Source organism: Aplidium turbinatum, chromosome 2, assembly GCF_918807975.1.
Source record: "Aplidium turbinatum chromosome 2, kaAplTurb1.1, whole genome shotgun sequence".
Taxonomy (NCBI): Eukaryota; Metazoa; Chordata; class Ascidiacea; order Aplousobranchia; family Polyclinidae; genus Aplidium; species Aplidium turbinatum.
Genome location: NC_137473.1, coordinates 595586 through 619685, shown reverse-complemented (window position 1 = coordinate 619685; position 24100 = coordinate 595586). Strand labels below are relative to the sequence as shown.

The 24100-nt window shown below is 38.1% G+C and overlaps 2 protein-coding genes across 18 annotated transcripts in view; one reads left to right on the top strand and one right to left on the bottom strand.

Annotated features, from left to right (window-relative positions):
• LOC145788218 (uncharacterized) overlaps positions 1–24100 on the bottom strand; it is a 624890-nt gene that overhangs the window by 268669 nt on the left and 332121 nt on the right. Inside the window, exons 3-10 of one of the 16 annotated variants that reach the window (XM_082599926.1) lie at positions 12354–13679; positions 11720–11809; positions 11298–11387; positions 10841–10954; positions 8962–9030; positions 6115–6380; positions 5657–5878; positions 5450–5568 (exon numbers count right to left, since the gene is read on the bottom strand). The exons of 12 other annotated variants lie outside the window; for them this stretch is intronic. In XM_082599926.1, the coding sequence (XP_082456052.1) occupies positions 5500–5568; positions 5657–5878; positions 6115–6380; positions 8962–9030; positions 10841–10954; positions 11298–11387; positions 11720–11809; positions 12354–13679 (2246 nt within the window). In that variant the 3' untranslated portion in view covers positions 5450–5499. Of the gene's footprint in view, positions 1–5449; positions 5569–5656; positions 5879–6114; positions 6381–8961; positions 9031–10840; positions 10955–11297; positions 11388–11719; positions 11810–12353; positions 13680–24100 lie in introns of those variants that run through there. 3 more of the 16 variants (XM_082599933.1, XM_082599925.1, XM_082599927.1) reach the window with 3 other exon arrangements.
• Positions 1–24100, top strand: part of LOC145788221 (uncharacterized) — a 137204-nt gene that overhangs the window by 47600 nt on the left and 65504 nt on the right. The gene's annotated exons all lie outside the window — the stretch shown is intronic.

Genomic DNA, 24100 nt, shown 5'->3' with positions numbered 1-24100 from the left:
CATACTTTACAAGACAAAACTGTGCTTTATTTTACTTGTGTTGTTTCACTCAGGGTTGCCATATTGACGATTTTAACACCAAATTCAATAAGTTTTGTTTTTGGTTGTCAGACCACTCGGCATACGACAACTCATCAAGTACTTTTCAGCTACTGTCCAAGTCAATGAGCATCGGACTTGTTTGGTCGTCGCTTGCTAAACTTAATTTGCTTGTGACAAGTTTCGGTTGCTCAGTTTCATCATTTGTCAACTGTAGCCACTTGCTGAAATGATTCTAGCTCAGTTGTCACTTGCTCAGTTCACAACTGCTGACTTGTGGGAGACTCTTGTATAACTTATGTGTTTGGATATTTTCCGCTTGTCATGTGGCATTTTTGGAAGTTCCTTATTGGCAATTTAAATGGAAGTTTAAAAACCCCTGTTTTAGTTATTATTCATTGTCCAAAGTAAATGTATGACGAAGTCCAAGTAACAAATTATCGTGTTACCTCTCCGAATCTAAAATTGCATTTTGGGCTGGTTTTGGCAATGGCAGCATTTGCTCATTGCCTTCCTGATTTAACTGATAACAGCAGAGATAGGGTAGTTCAGGGCAAAACAAGTCGTCGGGTAAAACCGGTCAGTTTGATTTTAATCAAGCATAACTTTTTTTTTGGAAATAATACACTCAAAAAAATGCTTTAGCGCAGTTAGTGGTTCTTTTGTGATGCGACAACAGCAACTGCTATGCAGTTTTTGCTTGCTATCTTTGTCTAGGCTGCGAAACGTAAGTTGGTGTAAAATTTTACCTTCATATTTTGGACTAACTTTTTTTTTGTGGTTTTTGGTTGTGGTGGTCCATTTCTTGTGTGTGCAAGTGTGGAGTGAAATTTCACACGATATAAAAGATTTACCGTTCCAATGCTTTAAAAAAAATGTCAAAAACCAACTGTTACATGAATATACATGCGTACCTTAAGTGCTCAATACAAAGGATAACTTACCTTTACAGTATATCATCATATCGTACTTATTAATCTTTGTTCTCTATAGTTAGTATCAAATTGCCCTGTTTTTGTATGCTTTACATAAAAATTGTTGCAATTCGGTGGTGGTATTCACGTTTTTCCCCGTTATTTCAAGAAAACTTTCGCAAGTGCTGTAGCCTATTATAGCACACAATCACTTATTGGTCGTTGGTTAATTCTTGGTCGCTGGTTTGAATCTTCATCCTCGGCTTACTCAGTTTGATGATGCAGATTCAAACCAACAGCAGTTGTTTTTCAATCTCAGTGGCGAACCTTTTTATTCAATGAAGTAGTGTGCCTGCCTCTGCACACTATTGTGTATGAATGTGTAGTTAGATTTACTGTGATGGGGTGGTGGCTGACTAGATGACTGCTTATGGTCTTTCGCTACCATCCTGATTGCGCCATAATCTAACCAACAGTTGTACAATGCATTGTTTTGACAACTACATTTTACTCTGATTGTTTGTTAATATATGGCGCTGTTAAAACAAAATAAATTGACTTGACTTGACTTGACTTGACTAAACAGAGCATTACACTATGAAAATTGTTAATTAAACCAAGACTTTCTAGTGTAAGCGAAATTACAATTATTGTAATTTGTCTCAAAACAACTCATCTTGTAGTTCTTCCTTGGAAATTAGTTTTTTGGGTATTTATTTTTGTTCAGTCATGGCTATTTTGGTTGGGGCAACACAAGTCAGTCATGAAGTGCTGTGCCAAACGTTTGGTGAAAATGCTAAATTCTTTAACCAAACTGTCATGTAGGCTTAGGCTACCTGGTTCATAGGGTATTAGTTGCCTATTACATCAAAAATCAGCTTATCCTAGTGTGAGCGAAGCATTTAGTTTGGGAGGGGGTCTACCAAGGGGGCACGATTTTTTTTGACTTTTGGCCATGTTTGAGGCCCTATCACTGCTAAACCAAATTAGGTAACAAATCAAAATTTTTACAGGTGATAGTACTTCTGCCAAATATTAAAAAAACAACATCGTTCACATTGTCACTCTAAAAGGTCATAGACATCCAAAGATGGCCGTTTCCAGCTCTCAGCTAAGATTTTCCAAAATTTTAAAACCTCGTCAAGACCCCATTTGTGATTGGTTTTGGCTGAAATTTGGTAGAAATGTTGTTTATAAGATTCTCTATGTACTGAAAAAATATCCGTACAAAATATTAAAGGATTTGGGAGTTATTTAATGTGAAACGTGGGTCGAAATGAAAAAAAGCAAAAAGGTGGGGTCCTTTTAATATCTTGGTTACCCCTGACCCCAGTGAAAATTTGCACTGAAATGTTGTCCACTTATTCACTAAGATATGATAAGTTTACCACGCAAAATTCAGTTATGGTTCTCAATGTTTTCTTATAGAAAGTGTGCGTCAAAGTTTGGACAAAAACGCAAAAAATCACAAATGAAAAATTTTAAAAAAATGTAACAATATGGAACTATAGCCTACTAGAAAACGTTTGAAGTGTATTTTTGATTGTGTTTCTATCAATTGTTCACAAAAGCAATTCTTCTAACATTTGGCAACTGTAATGTACCATGTATAGCCTACCTCATTGTTAGTGAACAAAATGGCAAATTTTGTCATAATCTTCCTTGCTCAGTTTGTTTTGTCGTCCAGAAGAACCATGGATTCGGCACAGTAATTGAACAAATAATGTCATAAAATGGAATCCAGCATGTTTGCTGATGTCTGTTCTGAACGAATGTGCTGCAGTGGTGTAGCCTACTTTGTATGTGAAACTGCATTTTGTATGTGTAAATATAGGCTACTCTTTCTCTCATCAAAAAACACTGACCTGTTTTACCCTTACTTAGGGGCAAAACCAGTCATTTGACTCGGTCGTAAAAATGATGTTTTATTAACATAACTTAAAAATAAATTTCACTTTTTTTTTGCTATCTTGTTTAAGGAAGCCTTAGTATAACTGTTTAACACTAAAAATTGAAACATTTTTAACTTTATGTGAAGATATACACAATCAATAATACCAAAATGTGACTAGTCTTGCCCCGCACTACCCTACATGCCAAAACCCGGCCAAATCATAATACATGTTTGCTTGTATTAGGCTACCAGTGAAAAGTTTGAAGATTGTAGGCTATGTTCAGCTTCATTATGTTGGGTCAATAGTGTAAACAAATGGTAGGTTTCCGATCTTGGATTATAATAGTATAATTATAAAAAACTACCACCATAGCCAAGTTGTACGGTAATGTAATTATATTAGTAATGTAACTCTTTCATAGCTGCAGCTCTTTCATACAATAGCTACATATTTAATATAGATTTGTAGGAATGGCAGATCCAGGAGAGCGATTGGAGCAACTGCCTCCCGAAAACACAGTTAAAAGTAACTTTATTCACGGTGTAGGCCTACGCGCAAGGTCGGACAAATGCAGACCTACACATCATTGTGCTTTATGGAAATCGCCTCCATTAAGGCTGCTGGCTGCATCCGCCCTTGATTTGTTGACGTTTGTTGCTAACAGATAGACTAGTGTTATTGAGGTTTTGTTGTAGGCTAATATGTGTGATAGCTTATACAACAAAACTGAGGCACTGCTGAAGAACAAATTTCCAACAATTTAATCTTGTGTAGGCCTGTGCACTGTGGCTCAGTGACAATGGTGATGAAGTTGTACAAGGTATCAAGCATGCAATATGGTTATATTTTTGAGGATGGCATCTGCATTGTTGCAGGCTGCTTGGGCAAGCGGTGAATGGCATAAGTGCATTAAGCCGGCAGCTGTAGCCGAGTGGTTAGCGCGTTGGGCTCGCAGTCGAGAGCCCTGCATGTTCGACGCCAGCCACTCGCACTTGCTGTGGTTTCTCTGGGCAAGAAACTTTACGATAATTGCCTCTACCCAGTGATCGATTTCGCGTAATGGTAGTACCAAATTTAAGTCATAAGTAGAGTAGACAACCGGAAACAGACATTGCCGTCGGCTGCAGCGTGGGTCAGGTGTACGTCGGAAGGCGTACACCGATGCATAGCGCTCAAGTCCGCTTTCCCGCAATGCAGGATAAAGAAACAAAAAAGCCGATATGATTGAAACATCTCACTTGATAAATATACCGGAGTAGGCCCATAGACTTCTAAAGAGTTGATTAGTGGTAGGCTACAGAACTTGAAAATAGCGAATAGAAGGTTGCCCATAGGTGGAAGCGGCAGTTTTCTGTCTGACACTCTTCAGGAGCTGACATCAGATTAAAATAAACTTAAATGTGGTGAAGTATTTTTAGTAGAAGGAAAGAAAACTTAAAACCATGTAAATTCTTTTTTTTCGTATATTTCTTTGAATCAGACAAAAAATTGCAGCTATGAGCAACATTCTGCTTTCTAATTAACCTAAAGTAATGCAAACTATAACACAAACCTTACTGTATTAATGTTTCTAGCCCACCAGTTAGAAAAACATAAAAAGAGGTGTCGATTTGCAATACAAGATGTCGTTAAAGAGGCTTTGAAACAGAGGCTACTTCAACCCTTTGCTAACAACGCATTAAAACTTCACTATGCGCAGCATTGAACTTTACGTCGATACAACGTCGTCTATCGTTGATATAATAAATCAATAACATCTTTCAAACGTGGATCCTTGTTCTGAAGGTAAATACAATTGCGATCATCGTCGAAGTCAACTCAGATCGTACATATCTTTAACCTGTGGCTCACCCACAGAATCTTTTATCTGGTGTAATTTTCGAGCTCTCGTAAGTGTAGTTTCGCCTTACAAACTGGAAGATGCCTTCAGCTATTGTGCATTCGTTTAATTACTAACTTAGTTGTTCTTTTTGTTACGCATACTTGGCGAGGCAAAACTGTGCGTTCACTTTATAGCCAGCCTAGCGAGCTACAAGTAGGTTAGTTCTGGTAGCGAGTTTAGTCCTACGATGCGTGTTTTGTTGCAGAAATTGTGATTCAATCATTTTTCTTTTACGGTGCGATACTGATAAGCCCAGCCTCATGGGCGAAACACGTGTCTATCGCTGTCAATTCTTGCTACAAATCGGCTGCCCATAAGCTTATCATTTTTCTTTTGTTACACATTAAAGAATAACCCTATTTGCTTAATTTACAAGTCACTAAATTAAAAAAAAATATCTGGCAACACTCTTAACCAATTCGAGGTCACCTACAATGTCCCTCATCTCGATGGCTACTTTTAAATACGACTTAACAAAGTTTAAAAAAATTAATCTGGCAACACTGAAAACAATAAACTTAATTTGAATTCTTTATTGAAATTCTTTTATAAAAATTAATAAGTTAAATAAACAAACTTACTTTTGTTGATGTTTATCGACCTCAAGTTGAAGAACATAAACAAACCTTGGTTTGATAATATTATAAACATTTTTGTTGATGTTACGTCACCTGATGTAAACAAGCAGTTTGTTGTATTTTTAACTCAAACAAACAAAATCACTGGATGACATAATTTTATTATAAACATCAACAAATAAATAAAAACATCAACAATCCTTGTGCTTGAGGTAAATAGGATTGTAACCATCGCCGATGTCAACCACGATCTTCAACTTCTGTAAAAGACAAAGCGAATAATTGGCGTTGATTTAATGTCGACACAATTAATTGTTATAACGTTGATACAACGTAAACAACTCTCACTTTATTGTCCAACCGATCCAATGCTTCTTGAAGCTTGGATCTTTCCTCATTGTTCGGATTTTTCCCAACCCAATCGAGGGAATGAAACAAGTTCGGATCTCTCCCCTCCCCATCTCCACCATCGAGGGATTCCCGCATCACAACTTTCTCCTCAATCTTGTGCAACACCTCGATGACGTCATCGATAGATAGGAGGTTGTCAAGGAGACTCATCCGAACAATCTAAACACAAATTAATTATGACGCAACAATTAAACATAAACAATTTATTTATGTTGTGACTTTTTGTTTATTTATTTTATGTTTACAAGAATTGTTAGAAAATGATTAAAATTGGAAACTGGAACTTACTTTGTGAAACTTGTTGAAACTGAGACGTTAAAACAACGTAATGCGACGTTGAATCAACGTCTGACCATGAATCAATGTGTTGGTTATAAAAGTTAAACATGACTCACGGATCCAGGCATCGATTTGATCGCCTCCTTCCATGGAAGGAATTGATTGGAATTCATTTCGCATCTGGACAGATCAAGGTATCCAAGTCGCGTCGGCATCGACTGGATGAATGACGTCACAGCATGGATGTCATTCTGAGTGTCGGAGTCATACATCCGTATCCTCCCTCCATCAAAATGACTTCCTGCTGTGACTGTCACTTCCAAGTCGTTGCCTTCCCGCAGAATCTTTGAGATGGGGATGATGGAGCGCCAATCATTGTCATCTAACAATGCAGGAATAATATCAATCAATATTAGCTCGGCTAACCAGGTTGTCATCTAAAACCACAGTTTGGTTCTAACCATAAAATAATCAAACATTGAACACAAGTTGTTTACTAAAGAACAAAACATTATTTCATTTATATCCCAAACAAAAATATAAACAAATTATTTCGAACAAAAGTTTTAGGTTTGAGTCAAAGTCTAATTTGAAAATAACCTGAGTAGACTTTTGTAGCTGGTCACAAAATCACAAGTTTTGTCTTCAACGGCTTCGAGGTTTTATCAAATCAGGATAAAATACTTAGGCTAGCTTTGCAGGTGGAAACTAAACTTTAGTTAAAACATTAAACTAACCAGAGCTTGCAAATTAAAATAAACTTTGATTTCTTTGTCGATAAATCTTCAACCAACTTTAGAACTTGATCATGAAAATTTTCCAATCAGCCATTTCTTGCTGCAGCTCAATCGAAGCTGATGCTTTCTTCAAACTCAGAAGACACGGACAGAAACAAACTTTAAAACATTTGTCTGTTGAAACCAAGCAGAATGATCACAGAATTGAAAGCTGAACCAACTATTTCTTGCTGCAACTGAAGCAAAACTGATCCTTTCTCTTCAACGACTGAAAACAAAATGGCTGTCGCCTGCAGATTTGGGCGGGAGTTTTTGAGCGGTGTTGCCAAACATAATTAAACTGGACAATTAAATTAAAACCCCAAACAGGAAAATAAATTTGTAAAGCTAAATCAGTTGAAAAAAAAACACTCAATAATTTCAACCTTTATTGAAAAGAATTTAAAATTAACTATTAGCTTGTAAGTTTCTAAAATACGCTCATATTTTGCAAAGGTTAGATAAAGCTTTCGAATAGATTGCAATGTTGGCAACTCTGTTAGAAATCAACAAAATTGTTGTCTGCAGCTTTGCGCGGGATTTCTGCGTAGTGTTGCCCACAAAATAAAATATATTTACTCACACATTTAAGTAGCAACTAGTGTTAGAAAATTTATTGTTTCGATGCTTTATTGAGGTTTGTTTAAATTAAACCTTTTTTTTAAATTTCAAGTCATAAATATTAAATATTACGTTTCTGAGAAAAAATTTAACGTTCTCCCAGTTCAGTAGGCCATAACATAACCCGTTTCTCACTTACCTAGGAATGAAGCTCGACCGACAATATTATTGTTGCGACCGAGCCAAATTTCCTACAACTCAATAACTCACTTCGGTCACAAGCATGTTTTAACGTTCGCGTTTTGTCGCTTCTATCTTTTTCTCGACCTTTGCTATGTTGACGTGTATTGTTTTTGATATGATGGTGAGAAATAAAAAACAACTGAAGTGAACTGAACCTACAAACACCATGCTGAAGCAGGCCCGGATTTAGGGGGGGAAGAGAGTGCAGGTTCCCCGGCCCCCCCGAACCTTGAAGGACCCCCCTACGTGGAAAATATGTGATTTTATGTGATTTTTTTTCCTTTCAACCTTTAAAGTTTCTGCAAAATGCTGTGCAGTGCTCGATTAATGCTACTGTTGACGTAGTTAGAGGTGGTTTTTGCACTGGGGCCCTCCGATCTAATAGTTCCCCGGGCCCCCCATCAGCTAAATCCGGCCCTGTGCTGAAGCCCTCCATGCTAAACTATCAGCACACAACAATTTGCTGAGATGCCTACCGGAACATCCTGGGGTGCTGGTAGGCTACATCCACGTTCCGTACAAGTGCTCTTGCAATTGTTTACAACACCTACGAATACAACACCTTCCCTCACTTGGTGCTGCAGCGTACACACTTGCAAAATTGACACTGCCTCAACACCACCATGAGAATAATCACTGGTTGCCTTCTTCCAATTCCCACTGACTTTCTGCCGGTACTATCATCAGGCATCGCTTCAGGTAGACTTCTTAGGGAAAATCACGTACGCAGTCTGGTGCTACAAGCTATGTCAAGGGATGACCACTTCCTCAACCAGATTGCCCAAAGCTCGCACTCCCAAAGGCTCCAGCGCCTGAAATTTCGACGCCATTTTTCTCGACATGCTGCAGCTATCTGCAAATCCAACTTCCAAATTTCCGAAGTCTTGGAACAGTGAATGGAGAGAAATTCCGAGACCAACCCATGTCACAGTGCGCAAGCTGAATCGAGTGGATGAAAATTTTTATTGGAAAAGATTATGATTTGCATTTTTACAAGTTGGTTACTATTATTTTATCTATTCTAGTCAGAAAGACAATTGCGAATGTGTTGCTTTCTCTTGTACGGTATCAGCTTGCCTTAGTGAACTTATAAAAGATGGCATTCCCGCGCTGTTTTAAAATCGACAGCTTAAGTTTCGCTCTCTAGGTTCAAAACTAAATATTTGTCTTATAAAAAAATCTAGGCTAGATGACACGTCAAGAATCTGAGAAGGTTTGCTGTGTTTTTCACATTGATGAATCTTTGTTTTATGACCTCAAAATGCTGTTTTTATTTAAGTAAAAACTTTCAAAGTAAAAAATTCTGGAAACTTGTCGCCACTGTACTCACATGTTTTTAAATTTACCTTTTTTTGATATTCATTGTATTGAAGTTTTACTTACTTGCAGCAACTTTCCGGGTTTCTTTCAGCAATTTTTTAACAAATAGTTGCTTTTTCTGCATTTTTTCATCTAAAACATAAAAACTTGTCATTAAAATTGTGATTTGTAAACGTCACTTTGATAAGGTAGCAGGACTACAGTATATGCATTTATTTTAACTCTAAACCAAGTTATCAAATGGTATTAAAATAAAACAAGTGTTACCAAATTGCAAGTGCATCTTCATAGAAGTTTGCTTCAGTATATTTCCAGATGATTTTTCAGCGAATATTCTGCTTTTTATGATTTGTTCTAATAGGCCTCAACAATGCCGGACAGGTTTGTATGACATGCGGCTGCAAAATTTTCAGCTCGATAGCTCAGTTGGTTAAGCGTCGACTATGTGTACGAAGAAACCGCAAGATCAAACATAGCTGGTTCGACTCTCGGGGTGTGCGCTTGAGGAATGCATTTCAAGGACTGCTCTCCATTCAGCGGCACTAAGTGGATGGAATACTTGACAAACAGCAGTTTTTGTCGAACTTGGTGACCGGGCATGCGTAAGTGGTTCAAAGCCTCTACTAGTATGCGAAACTGCCAGGGGATAAAGATTTCACAATCACTCAATGAAATTATATCATGCGGCCTTTGAGATGATTTGAATATATTACCTTTGCAATCTATGTTTGACGCTGAGTGTAATAACAATGTTTGGTTTATTATTTTGACTTTAAATAATTACGTTTTTTTAATTGTTCATTGTCACCGTCGCAAACCGCTTTGCATTTAATGATCTTTAAAAATTTATGTCAAAGTTGCTTCAATGCGTGATGATTTTAATAGTGTTCCAATTATCGTAACCTTGCTAAATGATGTTCAAACGAAATTTATTAACTTTGTTAACAATTTCAGTTATTTAAGTACTGTTCGATAAGCTTGTGGGCAATAAAAAATCTAGGGAAGCATTTGATCACGTACCATACCCCTTAAAAAAAATTGAGAAAAAACGTGCAAATAAAATTTTTCTTCATTTTTACAAATGTTTTTCAATCGCTTTGCTCGTTCGTCCTCATTTTTATGAGCCTAATCGACGGCGTTTTGCACATAAAGTTTCAGCAGTAGATTTTAGGGGTAGAAATGTTTTATGTGCTTCCTCAAAAACTAAGACAATAATGTAATATTCCAAAGTAAACCCATCGCTAATTTCAACTACTTAACATTTAAAATGACCTATTTCAGTGTTTACAAAAGTATGAGCTAAAATTTACCTTGTATACTAAGCATAAAGAAGGCTTGGACATTTCAGACTTTTGAAATTTGACTGTGAAACGACATAGGCTAACATTAAAAAATTAGTAAATAAATCATTGAAGCCCTTCTGTGGTCGGAAAGAAAATATCATATCAAACGTAACTTTAATTTTAAACTTAAGTTTGTACGAAAATCTAGTTTTTATTTGATAAACTTGGTCAAATATGAAGTGTGGGTCGTGATAGAAAACCCATTAATGATCCTAAAATGCACAAAAGACGGTTAAAAAAGGTTAAAACTGTCAGCTGTTTCTTGGGGCAAGCCCCGACACCATCTCCCGCACTATTGTATTTGTCGGAGCTCAACTTTTACACTATCTGTTTTGTCGACACCCTCTTAAAAAAATTTCTAGGTTTGGTACTTCATGCGATATTATAGGCGCGATATGGGGCCACTTTAAAACTAGTGTTTAAAAATATGACGTCATCTTTTGATTTTTACCATGTTTGTCATATTTAATCCATTATTTATATCCATTCCGCGTGCGGTTAAAAGACACAGAAAGCTTGTTTTTATTTGATATAAGTTTTGACATTTTCTTAGTGGTCTCCATAGCTTCTCAATTTAATTTGCATAATTTGCTACTTACCGGTAGGCTTCGGTAGAAATATTTTTTGCATTGTAGATCTGACACTTTCCTTCAATGTTTGCGTTTTTGACTTGAGTTGAAAAAAAAATGAAACACTTTGGGAAGATGAAGTCGCTGTAACGAATTGAGACCACATTACAAACTGAATGTTTTGAAAAATCTTCTGCTTGTAAAAAGAAGAATCATTCAACAATTTTTGAAATATTTCGACGTCTTATCCTTCATCACTAACATTCAATTATTCTTTGCTTGAATGCAACAGTAAGGATGATGTTGGAATAATATATGGGAAGAAAGCCAACAACAGGAAAAAGTGGCAAAACTGTTTAAGGCGTGCATATGATGTAGACTTAAAGCTCACATGTAAATCAAAGTACATTTAAACACGGCCACCAAGCCTGACATTATGTCAACAATATGTTTATTGAGATGTTTATTTGTTATACGATAATATTACCAGAAGAGCTTGGTTGGTGGGAAGATGATGGCGTTTGTGATGAGGTAGATGCACTTAAAGGTTGTTGGGTTGTTTTGGAGGTTGGGTTGTCTGTAAAATGTTAATATGATTAACTTTAATATAAATTTAAATACGATGAAGTTAAAAGACTTCTCTTGTTAGGTGAAATAAAAAACATTTTAACAATTTTTAAAATTTTTTAACAATTTAATATTTTTATATTATTTATTGGAAGATTTAATTTATTGGAATAATATATGGGAACAAAATCAATAACAGAAAAAAGTTGAAAAACTGTTTAAGGTGTGCATATGATGTAGACTTAAAGCGTATATGTAATCAAAGTACATTTAATCACGGCCACCAAGCCTGATATTATGTCAACAATATGTTGATCGGGTTGTTTATGTTAATGGAATTACTCGAAGAGCTTGGTTGGTGGGAAGATGACGATGTTTGTGCTGAGGTAGATGCCTTTGTAGGTTGTTGGATTGCTTTAGGTGTAGAAGTGTCTGTAAAATTTTAATATGCTTTAATGACGTTTAAAACTTTTGTTTTATTTAAACAAGGAAACATTCACTCAATTAATCAATGCTTTATAAGCAATTTTTTAATGCAAAACTTATGAAACGAAACACTCAATCACCAAAATTGTACATTTATTGCATAGAAAGCAAAATGAAATATATTCCAAAAACACCATTAATTTACTTCTGAAAAATACTTACTTTTGATCATACAAACAGATTACCAGTCTCATTTTTTATTCATAAATCGATTTCGCTATCACAGCATCCTCGGTATGATCATGTGAGTATAAGCAACAAATCCATGATTATTATTATCATGCCAAGATCTTATTAAGGCTCTTGACATGATCATACGGAGGATGCTGTGATAGCAAAATCGATTTATGATTAAAAAAATGAGGCTGGTAATCTGTTTGTTGCGTTGAGTAACAAGGTTTATACTAATGATACGAGACAGTTAACCGCTTCAAGTGGACAGTTTGCTGGGTTGGTTCACAAAACAGAAAATTTTTGTTAGTCAATTTACCTTTGTTCATGTCTGGGTCCAAAAGAAGTCCAGATAAAAACTCTACAACAACTGACCAGTGATCGACCAGTAGGTTAGTTTTAACAAATGATTTAAAATTGTATAAAGGCATCTGATGGACCAAGTATAAAGCACTAAAAAACTCTTGAAAAGTTTGGTGTGAAAAATACAATCGTCGGTTACCCTCCAAAAGACCACACGATCGATTTGAACCAAATAAAGTGACAACAAGTGCTTGGACTTGTTTGCTTGTGAGGTTTTCTCCATCTAAGTCTTCGGTCGTGATTAAAACTGTTTTATTTTCAGTTGCTTTAAACGCCAGTTTTGATAAACTGATAACAATTTCGTCCGATAGAGAAATGGCGTGATCTGATGATTTGAGGTTTTCCAGCACCCTGTGAAATATTTTAGTCATTGTCGAGATATTTACAATTTCATGTGATGAACCAAGAGAAGCTCTCAAGTACAATTGTAGCATCAAGGGATTGTGACACATGGATTCTAGATGAGGAATGTTCACAGTTAATTTGTCCAATATCTCACGTGATCTCTGTTCATCGTTTATTAAAGCATCAATTAACTTTTTCATATTTTCACTCGTTAAGTCTCCAACAAAATAAGTTTGCTTTGGTTGACATTTTTTAGGAATTGAAAGCATGGCGTGTGGTCGTGAGGTGAAAAGAATGTGACAATTAGGTAAAAAACTTCCTTGACACAAATTCGACACAAGCTCCTGGCAAGTGAGTAAAGTGTCGTAATTAGACTTTTTCACTTTATCTGTCAAATTCCAGTTCACCTGGTCGAATCCGTCAAAAATAAGAAAGCAATTTTGTGTATGGTCTTTCATCCAACTAAAAATTACATTTTTTTGTTTGCTTGCCAGATTAAACATTAAATCTCCAAGCAAAAACTCTTGCAATGATAGTTTCTCATCCTCACAATCACTCATGCTCATGAAAGGTATCCTCAGAACAAGAAAGTCTCTAGTTTCGTCTAGACGCCTTGCCAGACGCTTTGACAACGTTGTCTTTCCTGCCCCAGGGTAACCGACGATTGATATGAAATTTTGTAATTGACATTTGGAAAGTAATTCATCAATTGAAACTTTTTTATCAGATTCTTTAAATTTAATTTGTCTGGCTTTTGGATCATACTGGTCGTCGTTGGGAATAAACCTTCCTTCATAGAAGTCAATGGACAGCAGCTTCGGGTAAACTTCAGGCAAATTCGATACGGGATTATCAAACTTTGACACATCCACATCGAATTTGCGATCATAAAGTTCTCCTGTGGTTTTCTTTAGTTTATCGAAGGCTCCGTTTGGACCTGAATAAATACAACAGAATTAAAAGTAAATCTACACTTTTGAATTAGTCAACAACAAAAATAAATACGATTAATATTCCCTTACAGATAGCCTAACTATCAGCTGAGATGGGCATTGTCTTCATCTAAGATCTCTTTTTTTTTGTGATCTTGAAGAACAATAAGATCAAGATCACTTTAAAATTGAAGTTTAATTACAAGATAGAGGCATTTTTTAGATATTATTCTGTACAAAGTAATCGGTGGCAATTATTGACATTAAGCCCCTGTTAATATATGTTTCCAAGAAAATTCGAGTTGAACTTTCAATCGAATTTGATCAGTATTGCCACTTCAAAATTTGAACAGTTTTATGTGTTAGTCATTAGAAATACGTCACCTTTAGTATATACTTTATGTTAAAGTATTATAAAAAATGGTTTAACTTTGTCCACAATTCTGTTTTGTGAATTCTAAAAAAAGTTTGCTTTCTTTAACCCAATTTTAGATGTTTGAAAATTCAGAATGGCAGTGCAAAATAAACTGGACTCAATGGCTGACTTTGGTCATTTGAAGTAGTTTATTGCAGACAATTAACCAGACCAATAATTTAGGGTCTGAGCATATGCTGCTTCTTTTTGTATAGCTTTGTAATTTTGTTTGGAGCAGTTTATTTGACTGCCAAACTTTGAACGTTTTTGATAGCACACAACAATATCAAGGTTGCCAGATGGGTAAATGGTGCAATAAACATTGATATATTCTGGTGAAAGTGATCTGATCTTGATCTTTAAGATCACTAAGACTGGTGATCTTGCCCATCTCTGTTTTTTATATTTCTTGATAACTATTAGTTAGAAAGACAAAATAAAGCAACTTTAGCGGGTTTAACATGTTTTATTACAAAAAGATATAGCATAATTAACATTAGGACGACCAAGTGGCTTTTTTGACGCATTTCTATATTTGAACAGCTGGCATTCAGTCAAATGTTGCGCTTTTCGGCTGAAACTTCCTGACAATTATTGTTTCCTGTAGTCAACCTAAAGTGTAATTTTTATTACTCGTCTGGTACAAATAAAAAAGTTACACATGAAACAACCACCAGCTCAGTGGCCGAGTGGTTTCGCCTTCGGCTCTGGTGCTGGTAGATCTGAGATCGATTCCAGGTCGGGTCAAACCGAAGACTTTAAAAACGGTACCGATTGTGTTCTATCCTGCATAGCGCAGTGAGAATGAGTCAGGTAATAATGTGATAACATCGTAAACCTGATATAAATTAAAAATGAGCCCTGTCGCTAAAAGACATTAGCTGTTGTAGAGCGACAATAAATAAAACCATAACATTATTATTATTCATGAAACAACCTAGAACGACCAAGTGGATTTTTTGACGCAGCACTGTTCGGTAATGACGTAACAAGCGCAAAGACAATGCTGTGCGCGTGCGATGCAACTAACAACTCTGGTTTGACACAGTAGGCTTCAGCAACGTCGTCAGCCAGTTACATGCAGTCGCAGTGTATTTTTCAAAAGCAGACTATTTAGTACTGAAGGGTTTACAAAATCGTTTGTGCAATATCGTGCGATGGTTTGTTGAGGTAGTAGCCTACGCCTACTACTGATAACTGCAAAAGCTTCGTTGAATGTGTAGCGGACAGCAGGTAACTTAACTTATCCGCCCATACCTAGCTGTAATACTAGTCTACAGCGACATTTCGGGCACAACAATGTGGCAGAAATGATCCGAGAACGAAGTCTGTACTTCTTTATTACAAGTATGATTTTATTGTCATCACATAACTTAAAAGATTGCAATCGTCTTTCCACAACCGAACATAATCCAAATCATAAGTCCAACCCAGGAAACTGCACACTGAACATTGACTGACGGAGCCAGAAGTAATTTAGCTGATTGGCATACGATTTCTTAAGAGGTAAGCAAATTCCTAATCATACTTCAGGAAGCCCAAAGCACACTTAACAAACTACATGAATTAGTTGACTTACTGGGTAACATTACATATATGCAACAGAACGATAAGTTCAAAGCGGTAACAGGCGTTTAAGAAAAGTTGAAAAGACCTAAGGTGAAAATCCCGAAGCACAATTGTAAATTTCACGACGGTAACAAACCTAAGGAAAGTTGAAAAGACCTGAGTTGAAACGCAGGGCGCTACAAATGCAATAAATCGGTAAAATTACATTATGCGTCAGAAAAGCCACTTGGTCTGTCTAGGTGGTTCGAAATGCCGGTCTTTCTAGTGTTAAAAAATCAACTCAAACGTTTTCGACACGTACGTGTGTCCTCATTAGGAATTACTTAAATCTGCAATATACAGTAGAATTCGCCTGTAACGGCTTCCTTTATAACGTCAATTCGCCTATTACGTCACATTTCGCTCGGTCCCGGCAGAATTCCTATCTTTTACGTACATTGTAGTTCGGCTACAACAGCATCGCCTATAACGTCAATTCGCATGTAACAGCACCCTTTATAGGTCCCCAGACGTCTTTTGTTCGTTTATAACGTCACTTTAAGCCATCACCTTCACCACGAACGGTCAGTCTTTTAATCCAGTTAGCGCTGCTGCTTGCAAAATGTCTTCCCTATATTTCTATTTCCTTCCCTATATTGCTACGTGGTTTGCAACAAGGACTTGAATTAACTGAATTACCTTTTTTCTTCCCGCATGAAAAACTATCACGTGTAAAAAGCAGCTCTATGCCTTTTTTTGCTAATAAGCAATGACCTTTTCTACTACTGTATGTAACGAGCTGTATTGCACAAATTTCCTGTACCTTTCGCTGTAGGTTTTTTTTTTTTTTTAATTTTTTTGTTTGCTGTATTTTTCTGCGTGACTTTTGTCATTTTGGTGGTACACAGTAAACCTGACTGGATTATACACCTCTTTCTTTAATCAAAAGACAGTTTTGGAATAGCTTGCGGTAGTTCGTCTATAACGTCAATTCGGCTATAATGTCAGTTTTTGCCATCCCTTTGAGGTGCCGTTATAGGCGAATTCTACTGTAGGCTATATAGCCTACGTAAAATGAAAATTATAAGATAAATTTGACTATGCACTATAAATGCAACGACACTTCGGAGTCCGGACTGAACCATTAGTTACTTTCAGATATGAATTAAGCTTGCATTTATGAAATTAATCCACTCAGTGCATTTGTAAGACAAAGATGTGATTGTGAAATATTTTCTTGGGTTCTTTCGGTGGCTGCAGACTAAGCTACAAGTAGCCTACAACTATGTTATAAATGGCAACCAGCTTTATTTTTGACGTGTCGTCAGTCAGCACGACTCACTATCAAGGTGGCTGATGCAGTTGTATACTACCGCTTTAGCAGCAATATTGGACAACACAGGAAAATCTTGGAGTGAAAAGTTATCGTTTTTATAATTACAGTTATTTTATAATTGAATGACTGGTAAACACTGAACAGTCTTATTCTGTATCTACAAGCATATAAGTTATAATAATCATAATCATTCGCTATTTCCGCTTGCAGCAAATTGCGCATCAACATGGGTCACTTGACAGGGTCCCAAGTGATTTTATGAGCCGTACGCCCGTACTGCTTCCATGCTGGCTCAAGGCAGATTGGAAGAGGGTGATATGTCACCACATGTATAAGTTATAAGTAACATTAAATATGCATGTGCATTGTGCATGAAATGCATTGTAACCCGGTAATGTTAATTATTGCCTTTATGCGTCTACGGTACGGCAAAGCTCTCTACTGAAGCTCTAGCATTCGAACATCTGCAAATATTTTATAACTGATCCTTTATAGCTTGATTGTTAAGTGGAAAGTCATCAAAAAAGTTAAAATTATGAAGTTAAATGTCAGGTAGACCCACAAAGTTCAAGTAATCTAAAACAACAACGTTTTATAATAAATGCTGGGAACCCCTGCTTTGAAAGATAAGTTTTATTTGAATGTCATGATTAAACATTGTGACGTGATTTTGATTATTGTTGTTGTCATATTTCAACTGTACACTTGGTCACAGCGGTAAACCATAATTTCTTCGTGGGAAAATTGTAACTTATAGTTCCCGGATCCTTTCGTCTGCATATAATGACCGAAGAAACACACACTTGAACTTCTTTTCAAACAGTGTATTTCTGTAAAAATTAGCCCACGGCTACCAAAAACGAGGGGGTGCAACGCGTACACCACTTAAACTGTCACTACACAACAGATTACTTGGATAAAAGACGGAACTTTTGTCCAGCTAGCAAGCACTAAGCCAACAGTTAAATGTGCGGCCAACTTTCAAACAATCATTTTACGAATGACCAGAATAGATATCAATATCTCAAATTCACGTAGAAAGTAACTGTGACGCAATAAATGAAAGACAATTATGAAGTCATTCCAACAGGTGTTTAAGCTGATGTAATATTTCCTGTTTAAACAGGCCCAAACAGGTCCAAACAGGTCTTATGAACGATGGTGCAATTTTGGCACATGCTTTAGGAATTTCCATGACGTAATATTCAGTAGACTTGAACGGTTTTTATATGACGTTTGATTTGGTGAAAATTGTCGGGAACATAGCGGCCCCTAGTTATGACAGTCTGACATGGCATAACTAAAAAGAAATGACGACAATTGTGAGCCAATGAATAAAAACACACGATACACAAATTTTTTGAATCACTCACGTTTAAGTTAATACGCAAATACAAAGGGCATGCAAAGAATGAACAGCAATAAGAATAAACACGACGATACATGAAATTGGTACCATAGGTACACGCTAAATGACGCTATATACAATGGTTGCGCTAATAACCGACTGTTCCGGGCTCAGACAAGGGTCGGCCACCGCAGACAAAACCAGGCTCAAACCCTAACACTTAGGTGTTCTTTACGGGGGCGAGGCACGAAATATCCCTCAACACGTAGTCTACTTTCACTTTCCCCGTACTCTCATCATAGTTGCAGACGGCAACTTTGGCTCTACGAACCACAGGCTTCCCTTTCCTAATTTGTGGAACTACCTCATGCACCCTCCCAAGTTGATACTTCCCACGTTTACCAATGTCTTGGAGAGAACCTACCACTACAAGTTGACCAGGCTCCAAATTCTCGGCCATTTTTAGCCATTTTTTCCGGCCCTGAAGACCTGGCAAGTAAAAATCGATCCATTTATTCCAAAACTGCTGAGAAAGTGACAAATTGAACCGATAATCCCTTCTTAATTGGTCACGATCATGTGGTTGCCCAACAGCACAGTATGGGTCTAAGTATGGGGTCAAAAGTGAGGCAGGGGTGATGACAGTAAAATCCCTAGGGTCGTCACTCAAAGGTACCAAAGGGCGTTCGTTCACGATCCGAACGGCACTACCTGTGTACGTAAGCAGTTCAATAAAACTGGGCTTACGTATTGAAGAGTCCAAAATGTGAAAAAATGCAATTTTAAATTGTTTAACCATTGCCTCCCAGGCGCCACCTTGCGCCGGAGCATACGGAGGTATAAATTCCCAGTTTATCTCTCTCTGTCTCAGGGCGTTGTGAAATTCAGCTGATTCTATCAACTCGGGTAACTTCTTAGATGCTGCCTGAAAGGTACTTCCATTATCGGAATAGATAGCATTAACCTGCCCACGTAAATCTGTAAACCTTGTAAAGGCAAGTAAAAAATCACTCAGCGACAATGACGTAACCAGCTCAACATGAATAGCGCGAGATGCCATACATGTGAATAAGAGTCCCCAAGCTTTTTTGTGACTCCTACCTTCAACAAAGGTCAATGGTCCAAGATAGTCCAAGCCGCAATCAAAAAAGGGTTTCCTATGGGCAGTTGTGCGAGACAAAGGTAAATCAGACATGAGCTGCCTTATAGGCCGAGCTTTCTCAATCGCACATACACCACAATCATTAAGATACCTCTTCACGGAAGCATTACCATTAGCGATCCAAAACTTCTGTCGCGTAGACAACAAAGTGTGCTGTACTCCACAGTGCGCATTTCGATTATGATGCGACAGTACAACAAGCCTAGTGAAGGGGTGCTTCGAAGGCAAAACAATCGGATGCTTTGCTTCTAGAGAAATCTCGGGAGAATTACTTAAGCGCCCTTCAATGCGGATTACACCAGCATCATCTACACAAGGTCTGTACTTTTTAAGTGAACGCAATCCTTTCAAGCGTTCCTTCTCACGTTGCGAAGCGCCAACACTACCCCGCTTTATCACTTCCTCAAGTGCATCCGGCGATCGTTTGGTCATTAAATGTAACACATCGCCATACACGCTTTTCTGAACAAACTTCACAGTTAAGTCTAAGGCTCTATCAAGATAAGAGGCGTCCAGTTTTGGCTTCATAAAGCTACGCTTTTTCGTTTTACAGCACAAAAATTCAACAAAAGCAACCAAATAAGCAATTCTCTTTTTCATAACATACAAAGAAGGTGCGGCCTCGATCAATCTGTGAAGGCCACCCTGTCCAACGTCAAGCGACCCCTCTTCGTCACGAAGATATAGGCTATGGACAGGTACTGGAGTGGGGTTTTCTACAGATGGAATTTCTTCACACTGATAGAGAAGACTAGAACCATTTAACCACAACTCTCGAAACTCTTTCTTTGTAATAAGATTTGGCCTTGTGCCAACATCAGCTGGGTTCATATCGGTAGGGCAAAAACGCCAATCCTGGGCTCCAGACAACAATAAAATATGCTCAACTCGACGCGTAATAAACTTATTCAAACGTAAATCAGGGTTCTTAACCCACTGCAACACAGTCCGAGAATCACACCAAAAATACTTACTGCAGTCGGGCATCTTCAATGCCTCGTAGGCCTGCTTCACGAGTCTTGCTGTATTTAAAGCGGCAACAAGCTCTTTCCTAGCTATCGGCCAAGAAAACTGATTTTTTACAACAATGGTAGATTTACCCAGAACGAAAGACACACTCGGAACTCCGTTAACCAGTCTACGTAAGTAAACAACAGAAGAGAAAGCTTGATTCGAAGCATCACTAAACCCATGCAATTGATATGAAACAATATCATCAGGACTGCACACACCAGAGTTTGCAAAATACCATCTCGGTAACGAAAAATCCTTAAGCAGGTCCAAAGAGCGAAGCCACGACTCCCACTCTTTAACAAAGCTATCAGGGACCTCGGTGTCCCAATCAAACTTGTCTATCGCCAATTGCTGAAGTATAAGGCGTGCTTTTAGAAAAAATGGCGCTCCAAAGCCTAGCGGATCAAAATTTTGTCCAAGCTGACTGAGCATACTTCGGCGCGTGTGTTTAGCTAAGGGCATTAAGGAACATGCGATACGCATCTCGTCAGACTCGGTTTGCCACACACAACCCAATGTCTTCGCTGATGGCAAAGTCATATTTTCAGTCTGAAAGTCAATGTCACGAATCAAAGGTGAAAGCATCTCATTATCCAAATTTGACAAGACAATCATAGACTCCTTGTTAGCACTCCACTTAACAAGTTTAAACCCACGGCTATCAAACAAAGCAATTGATTCATGAGTGATTTGCTGAGCTTCCTCTAAGCTATCAGCCGAAAATATAAAATCATCCATGTACATATTATTTGCAATATTGCAGAGAGTCAATTCACCAGCACTGCTGGGATTCTGCTCGATCATTTTCTTTATAGCCAAGCAAGCGATATACGGGCTACTCTTTATTCCCCAAGGGTGTACACAAAAACGAAATGGTACCATCCTACCATTTTCAAGGTCATCATCTTCAAACCACAATATACGAAACAAATCCCTTTGCGACTCCGGTAACTTTATTTGAAAGAAGCATTTAGTCACATCAGCCATGAGACCAAATCTACCAAGCCGAAATCTAGCCAAGACATCTACCAGAGGGTTTAACAAGTCAGGACCCGAAAACATTACATCATTAACACAAGTTCCTCGAAATTCAGACTTGCCATCGTAAACAATGCGCTTTTTTAATTGTGACGTCACAAAGTATGGTAAATACCATTCAAATCCCTTGACATTTCCTGCTTCACCCGCGCGCTCAATATAGCCATTAGATTTAAGATCTTTCATGGTGTCAGTAAGGAAATCACGAAGTTCAGGTTGTTTTAAAGCTTTCTTTCTTAAAGCAGCAGCTCTATCTGACGCCAACACAAAATTGTTAGGTAGATCAATATCTTCCTTCAACGGAACAGGTATCTCAAATCGACCATCTTTCAACTCAATATTCGGTTCGACAAGTTCTCTAGCCAAAATATCATTGCGAGACAATTCACAGGTTTCATTTTGCAAAGTCAAATCCTGAATGACTTTATTCAGGTCTGCTATTTCCATATCACGAGACTCAATTTTACGCTGAAAGCCAGAGATGACATCCGACTCTGAAGACGTCTGCACTCTGCACACTTTAGCAACGCTTTCAACTAAGGGTGACTTACCACCACAAGCCAACCAACCGAGAGGAGTGAGTAAAGCATGCGGTTCACTGCGATTTTCACCAACACGTTCTTCTTTTGCCCACATCAAATAAGCGTTGTCATTGCCAATCAGTACATCTACAGTACTACAATCATTCAAATGAAACATATTCACGTCATGAAAATGACGGAAACCACTTAAATCTTGTTTATGAGGTAAAGTTTTAACATCGTCAGCCCAAGCTGGGTTAACCACCGAGGTTATATCACAAAACAGGTCATCAGTCTCTAACGACTGGATGTTGAGTTTAACAAGGTCAGCACAAGTAGGTTTCTGACCAGCCAGAGTATCTATTTTAAACGACGCTTTATCATACGGTTTAAGACCAAGTTCGCACACCAAGTCACTCGAAACAAAGGTCAACTGCGAACCAGGATCATGCTGACAATACACCAACTTCGATTTGCCAGTCATTGGATTCAAAACACGAGCAGCAGTAACGCGGTTAAAGGCTGCTTTAACATTTCCAATCTTAACATTACGCACAGGAACTCTGGCACCAGCATCATCTTTACCGACCGAATCCAGAGAATCACGTGACGTCACATAAAAATCATGCAGAAGAAAATAGTGTTTCCTATCGTTGGTAGGTCCACACTTACGACAGTTATTTGCATGATTACAGTCTCTAACCATATGCTGGCGCAAACAATTCAAGCATTTGCCAGCTTTCACAATGACATCTCTCCGATCTTTAGGTGTCAAGCGCAAAAATTCTTTACAATTAGACAAAAAATGATATTCAACTTGACCACGTGACGAACAACAAAAACACGCCGGTATGTCACTATGTCTGGCCACACCGCCGCGCGGTGCGCCAACAGCAGTCGAGTACTGCGAACTCCCTGAAATCACATTATCATGGGGCTTTACCGACGTCTGCCTAACCGGACATGAAGGCAATTTTCCTTTGCCAAACTTTTTAAAATGCTGCGATTCACCAGAATCGCCCATTAGCATAATGCTAAAATCAGTCGACTTGCGCGTTTCCTCCCGTACTACAAATTCAAACAAACTCTGAAAGGTAGGTTCCTCAGTGCTACCATACTGATCACCTAAAAAGTCAAGATAACGCTGCTTAGCGTCAAACGGGAGTCGCTTAGCCAAATCCAAAACAAAACGTCCTTCTAATTTATCACGCTGACCATAAGCTTTCGCGTAAAGCAAACACTGCGACAATTCATCTTTAAACTCTTTCAAATCACTGGAAGAGATAGAAGTCAATTTGCTACCATAGCGATACTTTCTAATTTCTGGTTCTGCGAAAAGACCTCCACGAACCCCAAAACGTTGGGACAAGCGAGCTAACGACATTTCTATCCTGTCTTCCTCTGACAAGCCAGGAGTGTCAGAAACCAAATTAGCAATCGTTTGTGCAGCTGTTCTAACACAAGCTGCTTGCAACAAAGTCAAACGAGTTCCCTTAAAGGGCGAAGCTGCCATCAAGGCCATAACACGATTTTTAAAGAAGACAAATGGCATATTATTACCATCGTAACCAATCAAGGCCGCCTTATCGAAGAACGTCCTACTATTTTGGTATTCAAAAAAGCAATCCTGCTGTTGAGAACTCGATTTAGCGGGAGAAGACAAGCTATATCCCTTAATGGGCTGAGTGGGCTCAGTCACATGCACAGCCCGATCACGATCCTCACATACGTTAAAATCAGGAGACACGATACGCCTCTCACAACCACCCAAATTACGTGTAGCTGGGCGATCAAAAACTAGCGGCGCTGAAAACTGTGAAGGGGGCAAAGCATTACTGCTAATGGCGGCCCCGTGACCTGTACGCTCTGGGGGAGGAGTTCGGTTGTAATTTGCAGACCTTGGCTCTACAGCCTTCGGAAGACCCTTAGCCGCGGCCCTGAGACCTCCTGAAACAGCTTGAAAAGATGTGGATTGTACAGGTCCACTTACAGATTGAACAGGCGTCTGGAAAAGGTTATGTAAATTAAACTGTGATTGATGTTC